Source organism: Apis cerana, linkage group LG8 (genome assembly GCF_029169275.1).
Source record: "Apis cerana isolate GH-2021 linkage group LG8, AcerK_1.0, whole genome shotgun sequence".
In the NCBI taxonomy this organism is placed as follows: domain Eukaryota; kingdom Metazoa; phylum Arthropoda; class Insecta; order Hymenoptera; family Apidae; genus Apis; species Apis cerana.
This window is the reverse complement of record NC_083859.1, coordinates 5,060,559-5,080,643: the sequence shown is the minus strand read 5'-3', so window position 1 is coordinate 5,080,643 and position 20,085 is coordinate 5,060,559. Positions and strand designations below refer to the sequence as shown.

Below are 20,085 nucleotides of genomic sequence, written 5' to 3'. Positions count from 1 at the left end.
GTTTTATATCACACGTATATACACATACACACACACATATAAATAACAATAAGAAAATTCCTTTAATAAAAAATTTTTATTTTAAATACTAGTTATATTATCAATATTGATAATGAATTAATAAAATATTATTTTAAATATAATTTCTAAAAATATAATTTATTTTAAATATAAAAATAACATCAATAATTATTTTATATATGTATTATATAGATATAATATATATATATATATATATATATATTTATACATATTATTTGTTGATTATATTCTTTTTAAGCATAATGTTCTGTGAAAAAAAAATTTTTATATAATTTAAATATAATAAAAATATAATCATTTTTATAGCTTTCTATTTTAATTTGCTCCTTTTTTTCTTTTCATGAAAATTTGCCTTTATGTATAATAAATATATAACACTTGAACTTATTGATTTATCCTATCGTGCTACGATTGGACGACGTGTCAGCATCCGATTCTACATAAGAACGAACCAATGAACGAACTTCCTTTTTATGTGTGTGTGTAACCTACTAGTTAGGAGCGGAAGCATTGCCCAGTTGCTCGTTTCCGTCTTCCCAGTGCCTGTCAGCCATTACTGCTCTGCTCGCCGGGTCTTGCAGGGTAAGTCTATTCGAATATCTTATCTTTTTTTATACAAATTTTTTTGTCATTTGATATAAGATTATTACAGAATTAATATATTCATTTATATATTCATTTTATTAAATTTTTTATATAATTATTTTTGATCATAGGTGTAACTGGTACAACTGACATACTTTCCGAAAAATCGAAGATCGTTCCTACGGAACTGGTAGTGTGTCAGCAGATTCTTCCGAACTTTTGCCGAGATGTATAACAATAGTTATTCCAATCATACCAGGTAGAATATTTTAATTTAAATGATAACTTTTAAATATTACATATGTCAGTACCATACGTTATGAAATGTTAAAACTGGAGAAGTTTTTTTTTTTAATATCGTGATCTCCACCATTTTGTTCATGGATTCTCTTATTCGTCATTTTTATTGAATTATTATTTTGTGTTGAATTAATAAAATCACAATTTACGGAAGATTACTGTTCTAAAATATGATAAAAAGAAATTTACTTGTAACAAAAATGTATACTATTGAATAAGACCAAATGAGTCATGAAAAAAAGTAAAATGGCGGTGTCATTATCTAATGGAAAGCTACTGACAACCGTAAGATGAAAGTACATAAAAAATCTTTATTATTTAATGTTTTTATAATCATTATTATTAATGATTTCCTAAATTGTTATCTTTTTTTCATGTGATATTATATGTAATATGATATAATATGATATATTAAAAATTATTTTTTATTAATATACAATATACTTCAAATATAAATAATATACAATAATTATATTATCATTATAATAATATAATAATTTAATACCATTTAATATTCTATATTAATGACTTAAATTTAATATTAAATTTTAAACATGTTTAAAGAATGAGTATCATTTTATGAGAATTAGTTACAGACCCAGGGGAAGTAGAGATTCTACCAATCGTAATGGAGGGGGAACATATTGGAATAGACAACAACAGACAAACAAAGAGAAGTCAATTAAGAAGCAAGTCCAAAGAAGAACTCCTGGAGATTCACTGAAAAAACCAAGCTGGGATCTCTCTAAGTTACCAGTGATCACAAAAAATTTATATATTCCACATATCAATATTTTAAAACGATCCAGTGATGAAGTTAATAAATATCATATTGGTAAAGAAATCACTGTGAAAGGAAACAATACTCCTTCTCCAATTCAAGCATTTGAAGAAAGTAACTTCCCAGATTATGTAATGGAAGAGATAAGAAAGCAGGGTTTCGCTGAACCAACAGCAATCCAAGCACAGGGCTGGCCAATAGCACTCAGTGGTCGTGATTTGGTTGGAATTGCTCAAACAGGATCTGGAAAAACTTTAGCTGTATGTATTTTTATTTATTTTTTTAATTTTTGATTGCATTGTTTATTATATATATAAAAAAAATAAAATTTGAAATATTTATAATAATTTAAAAGAAATTAAGAGTTTAATATTAAAGATTTGATTGATTCTAATTCTTTATTATCACATTATGTCAATGAAATATATTAATTGATCATTATATTGATTAAATATAAAAGAAATCAGATTTCATATTCAAATCAAACAGATTTCAGTATAATTTTTTTGTACATATTTTTGAAAATATATATTATCTAAATCATTGATAATTTATCAAATAAATATTTTTAAATAATTAAATTTAAGATTTTTATTATTTATATTTTTCAGTATATATTACCAGCAACCGTACACATTAATCATCAACCACGTTTGAGCCGAGGAGATGGTCCCATCGTTTTGATACTCGCTCCAACAAGAGAATTAGCTCAACAAATTCAATCTGTTGCTAGAGATTTTGGTTCTTCCTCCTGTATTCGTAATACTTGCATTTTTGGTGGTTCCCCAAAAGGGCCTCAAGCTCGTGATTTAGAACGCGGTGTTGAAATATGTATTGCAACTCCTGGTAGATTAATCGATTTTCTCGAGAAAGGAACTACGAATTTACGCAGATGTACATACCTAGTCTTAGATGAGGCAGACAGAATGTTAGATATGGGATTCGAACCGCAAATCCGAAAAATCATAGAGCAAATTAGACCTGATAGGCAGGTATTGATGTGGTCTGCAACATGGCCGAAAGAAGTACAAGCTTTGGCTGAAGATTTTCTCTCAGATTATATTCAAATTAACATCGGTTCTTTGACATTGGCCGCTAATCACAATATCCGTCAAATCGTAGAGATTTGTCAAGAGCATGAAAAAGAAATGAAACTTTCAAATCTTTTGAGAGAGATTGGCAAAGATCGAGGAAGCAAGATGATAATTTTCGTTGAAACGAAAAAGAAAGTGGACGATATTACCAAAGCTATTAAACGAGAAGGTTGGCCTGCTATTTCTATTCACGGTGACAAATCACAGCCTGAGAGAGATTACGTATTATCTGAGTTTAGAAATGGAAAAACAATGATTCTTGTTGCTACTGATGTTGCTGCTCGTGGCTTGGATGTAGAAGATGTGAAATATGTAATTAACTTCGATTATCCGAACAGTTCTGAGGATTATATTCATAGAATAGGAAGAACTGGGCGTTGCCAAAGTGCGGGTACTGCTTATGCTTATTTTACGCCTAATAATGCTAGACAAGCAAAAGAATTAATTTCTGTTTTGGAAGAAGCTGGTCAAGCAATAAATCCACAACTGGCCGATTTAGCAAATTCGATAAAACCTGCATACGGAAAGGGCCGCCAGCGTTGGAGTCATTCTCGTTCTAACAAAGATAATAGTTCCACTGGGAGTCCAAGAAATAATAGTAGCCCGATTTCGAATAATTGGCAAAATCAACACGTTCAGACTACTCAGCACAGTAATGGTAGCAGTCAAGAAAGAACTGTGGTACGCCAGCAAAATGGATATCAAGCCAGTCGACAGAATAGTTTCCAATCTAATTATCAGCCGCAACAACATCAACAACAACCGCAACAGCAGCAACACCAACACCAACATCAACAACATCAACAGCAGCAGCAGCAACAGCAACAACAACATCAGCGGCAACCGAATACTTATACCAATGGCTGTCAAACAACCAATAGCTATTCAGCTAGTTATCAAAATGCAAATATTCCTAGATATCATGGAAGAACAGGAGGTTTCCAAGGAAATCGTTATCACAATCGTCAGAGTGCTTACAACACCAATCAGACACCTGGAGGACAAAGCGTATACTCTATGCCGCCTCCATTCATGATGCCATCTGCTGGCGGACACACAGCTGATTCCTCTATGCAAAGTCTCGTTAACAACAAGTTTTTCCAGACGAATCGTCCACCACCAAATACTGGCGCTTGCGCGTATCAATCGATGGGATATAGTCAGTTTCAAGCTGTGCCACCATATAGTTATCCTTATCCGCCTACACCAGTGCAGCAGTGACGCTTTTCAAGGTATAAATCGGTAAGAGTGCAGGCTAAGTAAGAAAATCAATTTTTCCTCTTTATATCAGGCCCATTATATATTTACGGTTTGTGTAGACAATTGGGTCTCTTTTGAATATATAAGTAACATAATGTTTCCTCTTTTCATTGTCATTTATTATTTTTTCTGGAATGATGCCGATTCAACGCATTCGACAAAGCAAAATTATTTGTGTTTATTCGAAGAAAACAAGAGAAAGCAGAGACAAAACAATCGATAATTTATTGATTTTATTGAAGTTATAAATATTTAAATTGAAACGTTTTCAAACATTGGAGAGAAAAAAAAATAAAAAAATTAATTATTAATTATTAATAATATTAATAATTATTAATAATAATCCGTAGGCACATTCCAGTCAAGTTTTTTGAAGTAGTAGTAGTAATTATTTAGCAATGATATATTGATATAATCATTACTGGATGTAGAATATGACCAACAAATGTAGACTTGTAACTAAGTGGTCATATCCTAAAAAGTAATTAATCTTCTTGAGATAAAACTATGTAAACGTCATTTAATGCTTTCCCGAAATGCACGAAACGTATAGAAGGGGGGTGGGTTAACGTTTTCATATTTGATAATTTATTTATATTTTGCATATATATATATACGTATGTACAGGCAACGCTCTTCAAAATGTAAGGCCTTTTGCATAAAAATTAAGCCGTACACCCGTTTTTACAAAGCGCACGACGAATATAAAAAAAAAATATCGTGTCCTCTGTTTTGTAACGAGACTGGGTGTTGTGTCTCTTTGATAATAGGGGAAAGGTATATCTCATCAAAATTAAAGAACTTTGATGGAGGATAAATCCAGCATAATTATATAGCGTACAAAAGTGAGTACTTCGAAACTATCCTGGGCCGGTATCTTTGGAATAAATTCAAAGCATAAAACCGGCTAATGGGGAAGAGAAAGGAAAACTTAAATTAAGCATGTAGTCACAATGGCTGTGTACCTCGGCGCAAAGTTTGATACCTTATTTTTATAATATATATCGAAAGTAATTTGTTGTTAAACCAACGAATGATTATACGAAGATAAAAAAAAGTAAGAGAAACATTGTTGTTTGATGTTTATGCAATTGGCCACTGAGTGGTCTTGTCCTTGCGCGACCGTGTACAATGTATATAGGTGCACGCGCAGGCTGGCCGCAAATCGAATAAAATTTAGTTGTACCTGTTTTTTAGTTCGCGCTCATCGAAATTCTTGCTATTTTTTAGGGAACGATTCAGACTATCCGAAAGGCATTTTTCTATTGAAACGTTTAAGAAAAAAAATATTGCGCTGCCGTGAACGTATTGAACGCGTGATGAAAGAGTTTTTAACTTATGGTATTGATCCATGTGTTGTATATATCGTTATGGCCATTCCGAAGTGGCTTCCAAGGAAATTTCACGTGATAAATGATACGAAAAATAATGAATAATGAACTCATGCCGCGAATCAGGCACGAAAACCGTTTATCGACAGCGCATAGCGATTTTTTGCGGGCCTCCAGATTACACTGTACACGTCACTACTCGAATAAACGAACAGCAAAGAAAAGAGCCAACAGAGAAGAATGCAAGACTCGAATATACACTCGAGCAAGGACTCGTTTGCGAACGACATTATTGTGATAATTATACGTAACGCTTTCGTGAAACGGTCTCACAGTTCGTTACTTAATTACGCACAGTAGAAAATGTTGTGAAGCAGTACGTGTGCACAATAACATTTCCGGTTGATTCACGAAACCGCGTCACACGCATTTCAAGCGGATTTTGCTCGATAAGAGAGGAAAAAGCTCTATCGATTCGTTTCTAGGTTTCCACATGGTAGTCTTTATATTCTTCTTTTGCTGAGCCGATAGATTGGATATTTCAAAATATATGGTGGGGTCGCGAACAGAAGTTAGGCATTCGCGGTATATTGTTGTCTTTGTCCTTTTCAACATTGTGAATGCTTATACGCTCCTACTGCGTTGATCTGACTGCAACATTGCGTTGTCAGAATGAATAGTGATATAAATAATAGGAAGCGTATGCTACGAGTATTGGACACTTCTGAATACTCATACATTGCGTACGCCCTCTATTAAATCATCTTATATTATTTTTGAAACTTCGTTTAATCTATGTCTTTTCATCGTTGTTGATCAGTAATTTTTCTTTAGTACACTAATTATCTATTTCTTCTGAATTTTTCTTAGTATGTAGTCTACTATATTTTGGCAAATAGCAGACTATTGTAGTGCAATTCTACATCTTTCAATTCCATCCATTGCAAGTAATGCATCTTTCAAGCATTTATCAATAATTGAGGCTTATAGATACATATATATATATATATATATATAGATACATATATATTGCTGTCATAAAAATTTGACAGATAAATTAAAGTTTCTTCTAAATATTCAGATAGCCTCAGAATTATAACCCTTTAAGCTGTACTGCATTTGTTCCCATATACTAAAGTGAAATGAAAATTAATGACCGTCGAATATGCATATCTTTTCTAAAACCAAATCTCTAACGTATGGTCATAGAATTTTCTTAGAAACTAGTTATAATTGAAAAAGTTTAAAAAAAAGTTTAAAAGTTTAAAAAGAAGAACGCAGAGCAAATATTGAAATACTGTTGGACAGCAAAGGGTTAATATTTTACATTTCATTTAACAGAACACATAACAGACATCATGCTTTTAAGTTTTTCCTAAACAAAATAAATGTTATAACGAAGTGCAACTTGCATTTTGAAAATTGATAGTGGGTGTACGCGTAGTTCTGTGATATGTAAGATGTAGCATATTTATAGATCTACCTATCGTGCATCATGATTAAAATAAGGAACGTATCTTATCAGTTTTATACGTGGTATACAAATCATATGATCCTAAATGACGTGTACTGCGAGAGCTGTCTACTTTAAGGAAAGAAAAACAAAAGTTGTTGCGAAAAAGCGAAAGATCAGTATTCCTTTTTTTTTTTTGTTTGCGTTTGCCGTGCGAATTCGTATATTGTCAGGGTAGAGAATAGGGAGAAGAAATTGGAATATGAAAACGTGTATTACTTCAGAGCGTTCTTCTATTCATGAATATCCAAGTTTTTTATTTCATTATGTAGTCTGATAAATTCATCTTCTAAGCGTATATGAAGATGTAGACACAAAGGTTCTTCATTTCTCTCTTTCTCATATATTGTGAAACTATTTATCTCTTTTTTTTTTGTATGTTTGTCTATTTTATTAAGATATAGTCTTCTAAATACTTACGTGTTTGTTGCTAACAAAGGGATCTATGAAATTTCAGTATTTTTCAGCTATGGGTTCTTTTTTGTTCTTTTTACTTCTCTTTTTTTTTATTTGCGTTAATGAACACTTATAAATCTTATGTTCATTTGTAATCGTATTACGTATAACGAGAACTGTTAAAAACATGGATATGTATTTTTCGTATAGTAGAATATGCGGTATACTTCATTTCTACGGTGCAAAATCGTATCTCTGAAGTCTACTTTCTCCCTACTAGTCGATATTCATTTTTTTTTTGTTCTTTTTTTTGTATTATACTCCGTTTTGTCGTGTTGTTAGGGAACATCCATTTCAGCTGTACACTTTTAATATAACTCTTAACGAGATCAGTCATCTCTAGTTGATAACGAAAGATTTCCCGGAGAGAAAAAACGAAATCTTATTCTCTTGTTGTTACAAAACGAAAAAGCGGAAACGAAACTAGTGTTCAACACTAAACTTTGCAATATCGATGAACTCGAATATCTTGGTCGATAATATTTCTAAGTAAACCGTACATATATTTTTTTATATCAGTTTTCAACAGTGATGGTAAACGTTGAACGAATGAGATGAGGGAGGTAGTTTTCAAGATATTTGTATGACACGCCTTCCGTCTGTTTAATTGAAGAAAAGATTCGAAAAATATATTCTCGTGAAATCTTTGCGCTTGCATTAAGAACACTCGTTCAGGTCATGTTAGTTGATCGATCGAACTTGTAATCTTATATTTATAATCTGTTGTTCGTTTCACTCGAAGAAAAAAAAAAAAAGAAAAGGAAAAGAGTCAATGAAACGATAATCGGCACAGTTTTTCGTGTTGTAAAGATCGACGAATAAAATGACGTCGAGTTTTACGTGCTGAGAAAATCGTTAATGACACTAACATAGTCTCGGGAACACGAGAGTACCTTTTTAACGATTAATGCTGAACGCTGTGATATCGCGTACATAAACATTTTTATTATTATAAACATAAATGTGCATATTGTAATGTTAAAAAAAAAAAAAAAGAAGAAGAAGAGTACATATTCTCCTTTATATGTGAAGACTGAATCTCGCCAACTTATACACAGGTTTAGCAGCCGCAGATACGTTCGTATACTGGATAGACTACAGATAGACTATTTGTACATTATTAATTGTAACAATATGTTTTTACGTCGGTAGTGCCGTATGTGGGGACGGTACTACTATGTTATAGTTCGATAACGGGTGCGTGTTCGTATTGTGCATTTTTTCTTTTTATTGAGAATTAATGTCTTCGGTGTGTCGTGATGAGAAATTCGCCAGATATTTCGCGTTTACTTTCCATAGAGGTTGGAATAGTTGCACGAATCTGGTTTCCTGTTTATTTCTTTCTTTTATTTTTTTTTTTTTTTTTCTACAATTTCGTTTGATTCCGATCGAAAAAGAATTCGATCAAAAAAAGGAAAGATATCAAGTTAAAAATATCGTTTGTATTTGATTTTCGAATGATTGCTTGCCACGTTTCACTTGTTTTTGATTTATCAATTATAGATCGTTCGTGAAATAAAGGGACATTACAACAACAACAGTACAATCCGTTTCATGATAGTTCCTATATTGCATTCTTCTTTGTAACGTGAATGAATTGCAGCTTAAATTTTTGCTAAGATGAGTCAAAGAATTTTCACACTTTTTCTCTGCGTATCGTTCTATTTGGTTAAAAAACTTGCGAATATTTTATTGGTGTAGTCACATGTGTGCATTGCCAAGTCTGTTATTATTATTATTATTTTTGCGATTGTGTCACAATTGTTAACTTTACCACTATCTTTCACTCAGTTTCTGGAGAAATGTACTAAAGATTGTTGATCGTTCATCAACGACGATTGGAAGTCGTGGATTAATCTCATATATGTAAAGTACATTTTTCTTTCGTTATGTAAGGTTTAAGAAAGAAATGGAAAAGTGAATATGACGTTAAGATTAATTTTAGGAAAACTAAATTTGTTACTATCTTTGTTATTTATCCGTAATATTATGTCGTTTTTTTTTTTTAAATATTGTGAAATAAGCGTAAAATGATTGTTTCCTATGAAAAGTGATATTGTTCGTAATATGTAAACGGTAATATTGTTTGTTTGTTTCTCTTTTTCTTTTTTTACTAATAATAAATTTAGTTTTTTCCTAATGTCAAATGTAGACTTGTTAGTGTATGCATGAATGTTGAACACTGTACACTGCACGACAAAATTTACTGTGCAAACTTTTACGAAACTGTGAAGTTAATGCAGTTTACGATTCAGATATTTATCATTTTTAATAATGCGTCTTTTAATGATGGTACATATTTAAGCCTGGGCTAATTAAAAAAAAAAAAAAAAACGGTACCTTCAATCGATCTTAATGTGTGCTGAGATCTTCGAATCAACAAATCTTATACATCTTGTTTAAATTTATATAATTCCATTAAAAAATGCGTCATGAGAATTATATCGATGGTAATAAGTGAGTGCAGAGAATACTATATAACAAAATTTCTGTAATGGCTAATGTATTAATTGATTTCATAATTTGTGTATTATGTTTAAAAATTTCGCGAAAATTACAAGATTTATTTAGATCTGCGTACACTATTTTCATAGTTATATTATTGTTTTATATATACGTATATGTCAACTTTTGTAATTACTTGTTAAACAATTAAGTAATTACAAAAGAAATCGTCTTCTTTTCTTTTAATGCAATTTAACCCTTTTGCTAAAAATGATTTAGATTATTAACATATTAATTTTTATTATAAAAATTTCGTACAAAGTTTGTTTCTATACATTTTCTAGTGTTAATTATTAAAAATATAATAATTGATAGATTATTAAAATTTTTCATCAATTATTCATGATTTTTCATTCGAATAATAAAAATTCATAATCGGATAAAAATAAATTGAATAAAATTTCGTTTCAATAAATAGAGTTCAAATTGAAAACTTATTAATAGTTCATTGAATTCATAAAAGTGAAGGGGTTAAATTCATCAAATTATTTTTATTTTAATATAAATGTTATTCACTGTTTTTCCTTGTGTGCAAATGTTCGCATTTTTCATGATTGTTCTCAGAGTAGTGAAGCATACGAATTCGTCGTATCTCGTCTTTTTTGAGAGCATAATATCTCATATTCAAAATATCTTCAAACGCGTATTTTTGGAGATTAAAAATTATTTGACCGATAATTTGTATAAGCATAATTTATGTGATCATTATCACACTATGCACTTATTTTTTCGAGCGAATCATAAAAATGAAAATGATCCTCTCAGAAATGTGAAATCGAAAAACGAAATTGAAAAGCGTAAAGGTGTTATAGGAATTACGCGATCATTGCGTGAAAAACGCAGTTACAGCACGGTAGACTTCCTGTTGTTGTAATACTTCATTTGTTGATGCGTTTGTTCTGAACGCGCATTAGGAAAAAGGAACGATATTAAAAAAAAATAAAGAAAAGAAAGTAGTTTGAAGAAAAAGCGCTAAAAAGAAATATAATATGCTAAATTGCAAAGAAAGAAAAACGGAAATGTTGATAATTTAGTAATGCGTAATTTTAGTCGTTTCTACGAGACCAGAAAGTTGAGAGAGTTCAGATCGCCGATGGTATCGGGAAAGATGTACATTAAAAAAAAAAAAAAAAAAAATACAAATAGGTATTCTGTAATTACGGCTTTATTGATTCATCGCGCCTTACAAATGAAAGAGCTCGGCCAACTTTCATCAAGATGTGTATGCAAAATTGCGAACACTCTTAGATTCGAAACGATAAAAAGAAAAAACCGCTCCTTGGTCGTCCTCGAGTAAATTGAGACAAGCGTTTGCTAGAATTGTTCGAACTGCAGCACAGAAGAACGGCATATAACTGTATTGCATTCTTGTTGAGTATAAGAATATGCAAAAGAGGCATGCAAGAATATATATTTGCGTCAATTTTATGTATAAAAATGACATTTATCAGTTCTTTATATAAATATGTATATGTATATAATGTATGTTTGCATATATATATATAAATATATACAGACATAATTCTAAAAAAAATGGGATATTCTATTAGGGCAATGCTGTCCATCAAAATTGATGATCTATTTAGCGCTTCTTTAACATTGTTATTAATAGACAAAGAAGCTAGAAGATTCTAATGAAAGAATAGTTACGCATGTTAATAATGTAGTTGTTATTTAATCGTGTTAAAGCCTGTGAAATAACAAAAGAAAAATAGAAAAAAACATAATTTTTAAGTTTTATAGCTTTAATTTAGACAGCATTGTTTTAGTAGATAGAATATTCTTGGTGAATAAAAAAAATGATCGCTTATCACATTATTAACAGATTCACTGCTCCCTTATTTTGATAATTTATCACTGTACTAAACTGTAAAAAAATACATTTAAAGAAAATAACGACAGTGTACAGTTATCGCAATGAACTTGGCAGTGAATGTGTTAAGATGACAAGTAATCTAGTCGAAATTATTCTGTCGTTAATTATGACCCTCGAGAGTATAAAGATATATTGAAACAAATATCTTTTTTATGGTATAACAATATTGGAATATTCTTCAAACATTGTTGTACTTAACAAAAAAATATTTTCAATTATTCAAATATTAATTTTTAGAATTCTGACGCAAGAAAAAAGAAAAATCAAGATCTCTAGTGTTTTTGTATCGAATAATGTTTAGACTCGACATGAAAATGTTATTTCAAAATGAATATTTTAGGAAAACGAAAGACCAGTATTAACAGTACAACTAGAAACAAGATTATGTGAATACTTTGTCATCGTTTTGCTTTCTGTGTTGTTCTCCGTCTTTGAAATAATTAAGTAAATGCAGAAAATACCTATTGTTGTCTAATCATGTAAGCCGTTTTACTGCAGAATTATTAATTTTTACGACCAAAGAGAGGTAACGCGAAAATGGCTTATTTTTTTTTCTTTGACCATGACACGATTTTCAAAAGCGGAAAGTATATCAATAGTTTATATGAGATGTGAATATTTTAATGCAATTTTCAGTGAGTGATAGAAAACAAGTGACGTTTGTTAAAAAGTACCTTAGAGTTAATTATTGTATGAGTCGCTTCTGTTCAAACAGAATTTATTGTTTTTCCGGTGTAGAAAGAAGAAAAAGAGCATACACAAATTATTTATATGCAGCGCGCAAGGCGAACAATTTAAAAAAAGGCGTAAATAATGTTAAATAATATTTCTGTATTCAAATTCTCTTCTGTAGGTTTCATTAAAGTGCATTTCTTGTATGTTACACAGTATTATGGTAGAATATAAGAATAAATACTGCAATAATACATTGTTTGTTTCTTTATCTTTTTTCATTTTATTTTACTTAAATGTTCTTATATTGTAGTGTATATTGTGTATATTACTATTATATATAATTCTATATTAGCAACATAAGCTAATGTAGAATGTTATATTGTTATAAATTTTTTCATATTTAAATAATCAAAAATAATATCTATGTGATATCAAATAATCAAAAAATCATAAAATTTTTTATTATAAGTAAATATCATTTTTTACTATATAAGTAAATATACAAACTATTTTAAAAACAATAACAATCGTTTGGAATTGAAGAAAAATTAATATATAGAAAATATTATAAAAAAATTTTCCAATTTCGTTCAATCAAAATTTAAAATCATACATGCTATAAAAGTTACATTTAGTCTGTCCCGTTATTCTTTTCTTTCTATTACAAATATATTTTGTTGTAAAATCACAGACAGCATTGTAATATTATAACATTAATTTATGAAGGTAACAACGTTCCATATACCTTCTTTTCCATACCTATCATAATAATATATTAATGATTATTAATGAGACCATGCATCCATCTTCTATTGTTTTCGCAATTTGTATTTTAAATTATAATTTTGAGACAATTCAGATATCTGAAAAATATAAAATATATTTTGAAAATATATTTTTCTAAATTGTTCATTTATTTCTAAATATTTTAAATAATGCATTTGAAATTAAAGTTGCATAATTTTGATATTTATTTTATTGTTATATGTTATTTTCTTATAACAATTTATAATTTCAAAATTATTATTAATTATTAGAAGAAATTATATAAAATAAAAATATTATAGATTAATTATATTTTTCACCATTATTTTCATTTTTTTTATAAAATTTGAACTAATTACTTTTTGTGTAATCCATGATATCGTTTTCATTTGGTATTGACAGTGCTTTGATGACTCGCACTCTTACCAAATTATTAGAATACACGATTAAATATGCATTGAGGATAGTAGAGGGAGCTGTTTTCACGATTTTAAATTCCTATCGATGTTCATGTTGAATTCCTCTGTCAGTCCGTTCTGAGACTTGATCGGACAAGTGTCTGTATGTCTTGATAGATGTAGTGCTGTGTATTGTGATTGTGGTGAGAAACATAACCTATAATAACAATAGTATTTTTAAATATTTATAATGTAAATAGAAAGAGAATATACATATATTCTTTGAAAAAAATATAATTTTCTTATTTTTAATTATTAAAATTTTATAAATCAAAATATTATATATAGAAATATTAGTGAATTAAAAAGTTACAATAATTGAAACAAATATGAGGAGTAGTAAGTAATATTAACATTTTATAATGTTATAATAGAAATATTTTTATTTATAAATATATGAATTAAATTATATTAACATTTTAGATTCAGATGAAAGTGATTATGAGAATGAAAGTTTTATTAATACAGATCATGATGAAAGTATTGAAGAAAAAAGGACAGATTCATCATTTTTTAGTGATTATTCTACTCATGAAAAACATAAAAAAAAGACAAATCATTTTATTTATACTACTTTATCAGATGAAACTTCAGATTTAAATGAAAGTGATTGCAACGAAGATTATTATTCATCTAATGAACATAACAATACAAGTATAAATGTTTGTATAAATGATTCCTCAGATTGTGATGATAAAATAAGAACAAAAAAAAATGAAGATGCTTATCATTATAATAAGAAACAAAAGATACATGAGGATTCAGGTGATGAAGGTAGTAGTCAAAACATTAATAATATTTCTATAAATGATCCATCAAGTAATGATGAAGAAGATATTAGAATAGAGAAAAATATATATGAAGACTCTTATCATTATAGTAAGCGACAAAAAATTCATAAAATAAAAAATAAGAATGAAAATGATATTAGTGATAAAAATAATTTCAATATAAATGAAGAATTAAATAAACAGGAATCCAAAAATCTTAATACTGACAAAGTTAAACGTATGATGAAAAAAATGGGATATAAAGAAGGATATGGTCTTGGAAAAAATAAGCAAGGTCGTTTAGAACCAGTTGAAGCTTCTAAACAACATGGACGTAGAGGTCTTGGTCATAATATTCCTGGGCTTGAAGCTTCAAGTCTTAAATGGGATCCTGCAGAAGAAGAAATAAAATGTAAAGAAGATATGGAATGGATAAAAAATCCAAATAAAAATTTACCTACAAAAGAAGAAATGCATTTTTGGTTACAAATAGGATCTAAGAAAATGACTATAGATGATGAAACTCATTTTTGTCATGAGGATATAGTTAGAAATATAATTAATTCGAAAACAGTATTTGATAATTTAGATGATGTTGAATTTCGTCGCGCAAGAACACGTTCTAATCCTTACGAAACAATTCGCGGTGCATTTTTCTTAAATCGAGCCGCTGTTAAAATGGCTAATATAGATAGAGCATGTAATTTTATGTTTACTGATCGAAAACATTTGGGAAAAAATGAGTTATTATATTTTGCAGATGTATGCGCTGGACCAGGTGGTTTCAGTGAATATGTTCTTTGGAGAACAAAATGGCATGCTAAAGGATTTGGTTTTACATTGAAAAATGAGAATGATTTTAAATTAGCTGACTTTTATGCTGGTTCTCCTGAAACATTTCATCCATATTATGGACCAAAAGATAATGGTGATGTCTTTGATTCTGAAAATCAAAGAACATTTAGAGAACTTATAATGAAATATACTCATAATAAAGGAGTACATTTTATGATGTCTGATGGTGGTTTTTCTGTTGAGGGAAAAGAAAACTTACAAGAAATTCTTTCAAAACAATTGTATCTTTGTCAATGTTTAGTGGCATTAATGATAGTAAGAGAGAAGGGTCATTTTGTTACAAAATTATTTGACATATTTACACCCTTTAGTGCTGGTTTAATCTATTTAATGTATCGATGTTTTGACGAAATTTGTATTTTTAAACCAAACTCTTCTAGACCAGCAAATTCAGAACGTTATTTAATATGTAAAAGTAAACGACCTGGAACAGAAGTTGTTATGCAATATCTTAATAAAATTAATCATTTGCTATTAGATAGTGATGAAAATAATGATGTTATACAATTAGTGTCATTTGACGAATTAGAAAAAGAAAAACACTTTTTGCAATATTTACGCACTTCTAATGAGTATTTAGGAAAGAAACAAATAATAGGTCTGTGCAAAATTGCTGCATTTTGTGAAGATAATACTCTTGTTGAAACAAAACAAGCTGATATGCGTAAAGAATGTTTAGCATATTGGAAACTTCCTGATGAAAGTAGAACAATTCCAAAACATATGAAACCAAAAGATAAATTAAATATTCTTGTTAAAGATTCTACATTTCTTTCTAATTTCGCAACTACATTAAAAGTAGATAATATTAACAATTTATTAAATTCACCATATGATTGGTTTTGCATGCCATGTAGTACTAAATTACAACCTGATGATGAAAGAAAAAATGCTACATTTTATATGAGTATGGGAAGAAGTAACGTTTATCGTTATTTAAAATATGGTTGGGTAGAAGTTAGTGATATTAATATAGAATTACCATCAAATACACTTGTATATGCAGAAGTTGTACATGAAATGAAAAGAGAATTTAGACATCAGCAAAAAGTACTTGCATTACATATCATAGATGCATTCATCTTAGGAGGAGAAGATGTTAGCCAAAAATATTTAAGAGAAAGGTAAAAAAATTGAATTTTATAAAGATCAAAATAAAATTTTTTTAAAAATATATTAGTATGTAAAATTAATTTTTTTTTATTTTTTATAGGCATGAACTTACAAAAAAATTTTGTGAAGCTTTGTGGAAACCAGAGGGAAGTAATTATGCTCGAGTACGAGCTAAAGAATTATTCCCGGTAAATTCGGATATATGTGAAAAATTGCAAATAAAAGAGCGTAGAATGAAAAATAATTGTCCTGCTTTGGTATACGAACTTCCAGAAACATCTTTGCATTATGATCAAAATTGTGATGATAAATTATATTTTATACCAAATAGTATAATATTTTTAAGAAGTACTGTTAATCCATGGAATCGATATGTCAGCAAAACACATCGTACGACTTATGTTTTTAATTATAAAACTAATGAGAATTTATTTGATAAAAATAGACCGCGTTCGGCAGAAGCGAATTTCATAGAATCTTTCAAAAATCGCGTTATTTGGTATTGGCCTAGTGATAAGTCACTTACCATGAATATATTTGCGAAATTTATCAAAGATAAGTGTAATATAACTTTACAAAATGGTTTAAATTATTAGTAAAACAAACATTGATAATAGAAATTCTCAATGTGGTATTATTAATTGTACCATTCGAATACTAAATTGATCAACTTGTTTTTTGAAAGTTTTTTAATTTTAGTATATTAGATATAATTTTGAAAAATCATTAATTTTGATGTAGTTGATCAATTCAGTTTTTATATGGCTCAATTTTTACATAAACAATGTATGTATAATAATAAATTTATAAATGTATATATACAATATGTTTCTTTTAACTGAAAATATAAGAAAATTTTGTGACGGATTATAACTATTAAAAAAATGTTTTTTCATGAATTTATGAATTTTTAATGAGAGACAAGTAAAAATAAATTGTTAGTTGATATCTATTTTTACATTAAAAAAAAACTCTTTATGTTTGCAAATAATATATATTAGTGTACAATAGTAATTAATAGATGTAATTATATTGTAATTATATTAAATTATAAATAATTGTAATTATATTCATACAAAATATTTGTATGCGTCGATAAATGAGTGTAATTAATCTTAAAAACAAATATTTAATCGATATAATTTGTTTTTAGTAAGAATAATTAAATATTTATTTGTGGCGACTGCTCCCATAATAGGATAGGTTTCACTATCTAAATCTATAATCCATTGTTTTCCAATTTGAACATTTAATTCAGGCCTTTTATAAAGAAATATATATCTTGTGTGCTCAAGAATAGCTACATATGAACCATCTAAAAATAATTTTAAATGAATTTATTATGTAAAATATTGTATATAAAATAATTTATAATTTGTCAGATTTGGACAAATTATATTTCAAATAGAATAAAAAATTATGAAACATAATATTTTAATTTCAATTTTCTTCAAATAGTAAATAAATATATGTATATGAATAAGGAAAACTTTTATTTTAATTAAAGATAATTTTGAATAAATAAAATAAAAAAAATATAAAATTTTATGATCAAGTAATGAAGTAATTCAAAGAAAAAAAAATTTCAAAAGAATTGCATGTTATTAAAATAATTATTTATCAAATATTTTATTTAAATAATGTCCAAATCTAATATTAATTAAAATAAAATTTTAAATATTTACCAGTAGGAGAAACACAAAATTTTTTATTACTTTTACTTGCTTCAACATAACCAAAACCAGGGAAAGTATAATAATGTTTGATATTCCATTTATTATCATTTACTTGGTCAGTAATCCATAAGAAACCATCATTATTATGTCTTAGACAAATTGCTTGTCCATTTTTTGTTTTATATGTATACAATACATGATTGCTTGTTCCAAGCATAGCTAAATGAGTATTTGTTTGTTCAACAAGATCAACTCTCAATAGGAGATTATCTTTTCCTTCAAGATCACATTCCTCAAGTTGTTCAGCATTAAATCCTAGACAAGGTTGTCCTTGTTTATTATCAATTTGATTTGTACACAAATGTGCTAACCTACATATGAAATAATAAATATTAAAATATAAAAATAATTTAATGAAATTCTTATTTTAAATAATATACTTGGAATGAATTTCAGTAGCCAAAGTTTCATTAGGTAAACATTCTCCACCAGTATCACCTTTAATTAATTCATTCCACATTAAACCATTTTCATGTTTATATAATTCAAGTTTAAATGTATCTTGTTCATATTTCCATGTTGTTAAATCTTCATCTAATCTGTATTGACATTGTCCTTCTATTAGTACATTATTATTTACCATTACTGATAGTTCTAGTGATGTTACATTTACTTTAATTTTATCTCGATATTGATTGTCTATTTTAAGCCAGACCGTTATTGAATCCTCATCTTGAGACCAATAATATCTTGGAATTTTTAATTTCTCAGTTTTCTTTGTATCTTTTTCATTATCAGTAGATTTTTTTATCTTTGGGGAATCAAATGTTATATAATCTTGACAAATGGAATGTAAGTATTTACCAGAGTTTTCTATATATACATATTCAATAGCACCATTTACTTTTAAAGTTTCTTTATTAATAAGCTCAAAGAATTGATCTATATTTCCTGCATTTTTCCAAGCATATGTCAATAATAAGAGCCTTGAAAATTTTTTTTCACCTGTACTTCTAATATCACACATAGCAATCATAATAGTATTTGTGGTATCTATATATCTTATATCTAATATTACACCAGGTTCCGCATTATTTAATGTGAAAGATTTAATATTTTCTTGGGCATTTGTTATTAATAATTTCAAACAATCTCCACCATCAGAAATTACAATAATATTATTATCAGTAAATCCAATTGATGGATTATACAAACGATTTTGCACATTTTTATTTAAATTATTAATTTCATATATTTGTTCTAAATTACCATCCTTTTTAAATCGCCATACAATTCCATTTTCATCTATATACCAGGATGATGTATCATATGGATTTTTGAATAAATGATTATGAAATGCGAATAATCGAGTTTCTAAGAAGGAATCTCGATTTGTTGTTAATTCTAACCTATATACGTCTAAAAATATAATTGCCTTTGTAATTGCATTTTATTTTAATAAATGATAATTATTTGTTGAAATAAAAATTTGTTTTTTTAATAATGCTTACCTGTTTTTAAACATATTTCAGTATCTATCGAAATTTCATCGCTACAAAACTGGTATTTTTCAAATTTTAAATTTATCAAATTTTTATTAGGACATAATTCAACAATTTTTGTCATTTTTTTATGTTTGTATTTTTATTTGAACATTATTATTTAAAAATGAGAAAATATAAGTAATTTAAAAACAAAATTCATAACCTTAATTTGTAACTTATTTTCATTATTTTGAATAACATTTTTTAATATATTGACCGTATTTATTATGTTTTTTATTTTATTGACAATAATTTTATTATTATTATTATATATATTCTTTAATTTTTTAATATCAACTATTTTTTATTTTATAACAATATAGTCAAATCTGACACCGACTCAATTACTCAATTGAATTGAATTGTGATGCGATCAACGATAACGATACATAATCGATATAACTATAATAATCGATATTTATTCAAAATTGAAAAAAGCAATACTATCGAAAGTAACAGTTAGTTTGAGGAAGCAGTGTTGAACGA

The 20,085-nt window shown here is 28.1% G+C and overlaps 3 protein-coding genes across 3 annotated transcripts; 2 read left to right on the top strand and 1 right to left on the bottom strand.

The window, feature by feature from the left end:
• The first annotated feature begins 495 nt into the window (after positions 1-495).
• On the top strand, positions 496-12,669 carry LOC107995323 (uncharacterized). The gene is made up of 4 exons (XM_017052756.3): positions 496-624; positions 759-886; positions 1,518-1,968; positions 2,320-12,669. The coding sequence occupies exons 2-4, from the start codon at positions 855-857 to the stop codon at positions 4,021-4,023; spliced, it is 2,187 nt and encodes a 728-aa protein (XP_016908245.1). The 5' UTR covers positions 496-624; positions 759-854; the 3' UTR covers positions 4,024-12,669.
• A 1,171-nt stretch (positions 12,670-13,840) lies between these two features.
• LOC107995360 (cap-specific mRNA (nucleoside-2'-O-)-methyltransferase 1) lies at positions 13,841-17,809 on the top strand. Its single transcript, XM_017052831.3, has 3 exons — positions 13,841-13,980; positions 14,065-16,390; positions 16,480-17,809. The coding sequence occupies exons 1-3, from the start codon at positions 13,971-13,973 to the stop codon at positions 16,973-16,975; spliced, it is 2,832 nt and encodes a 943-aa protein (XP_016908320.2). The 5' UTR covers positions 13,841-13,970; the 3' UTR covers positions 16,976-17,809.
• LOC107995314 (nudC domain-containing protein 1) lies at positions 17,354-19,975 on the bottom strand. The gene is made up of 4 exons (XM_017052735.3): positions 19,567-19,975; positions 18,496-19,474; positions 18,065-18,426; positions 17,354-17,694 (listed from the first exon to the last, which is right to left on the bottom strand). Exons 1-4 carry the CDS (start codon positions 19,679-19,681, stop codon positions 17,495-17,497), a joined length of 1,656 nt encoding a protein of 551 aa, XP_016908224.1. The 5' UTR covers positions 19,682-19,975; the 3' UTR covers positions 17,354-17,494.
• Between the last annotated feature and the right edge of the window lie 110 nt (positions 19,976-20,085).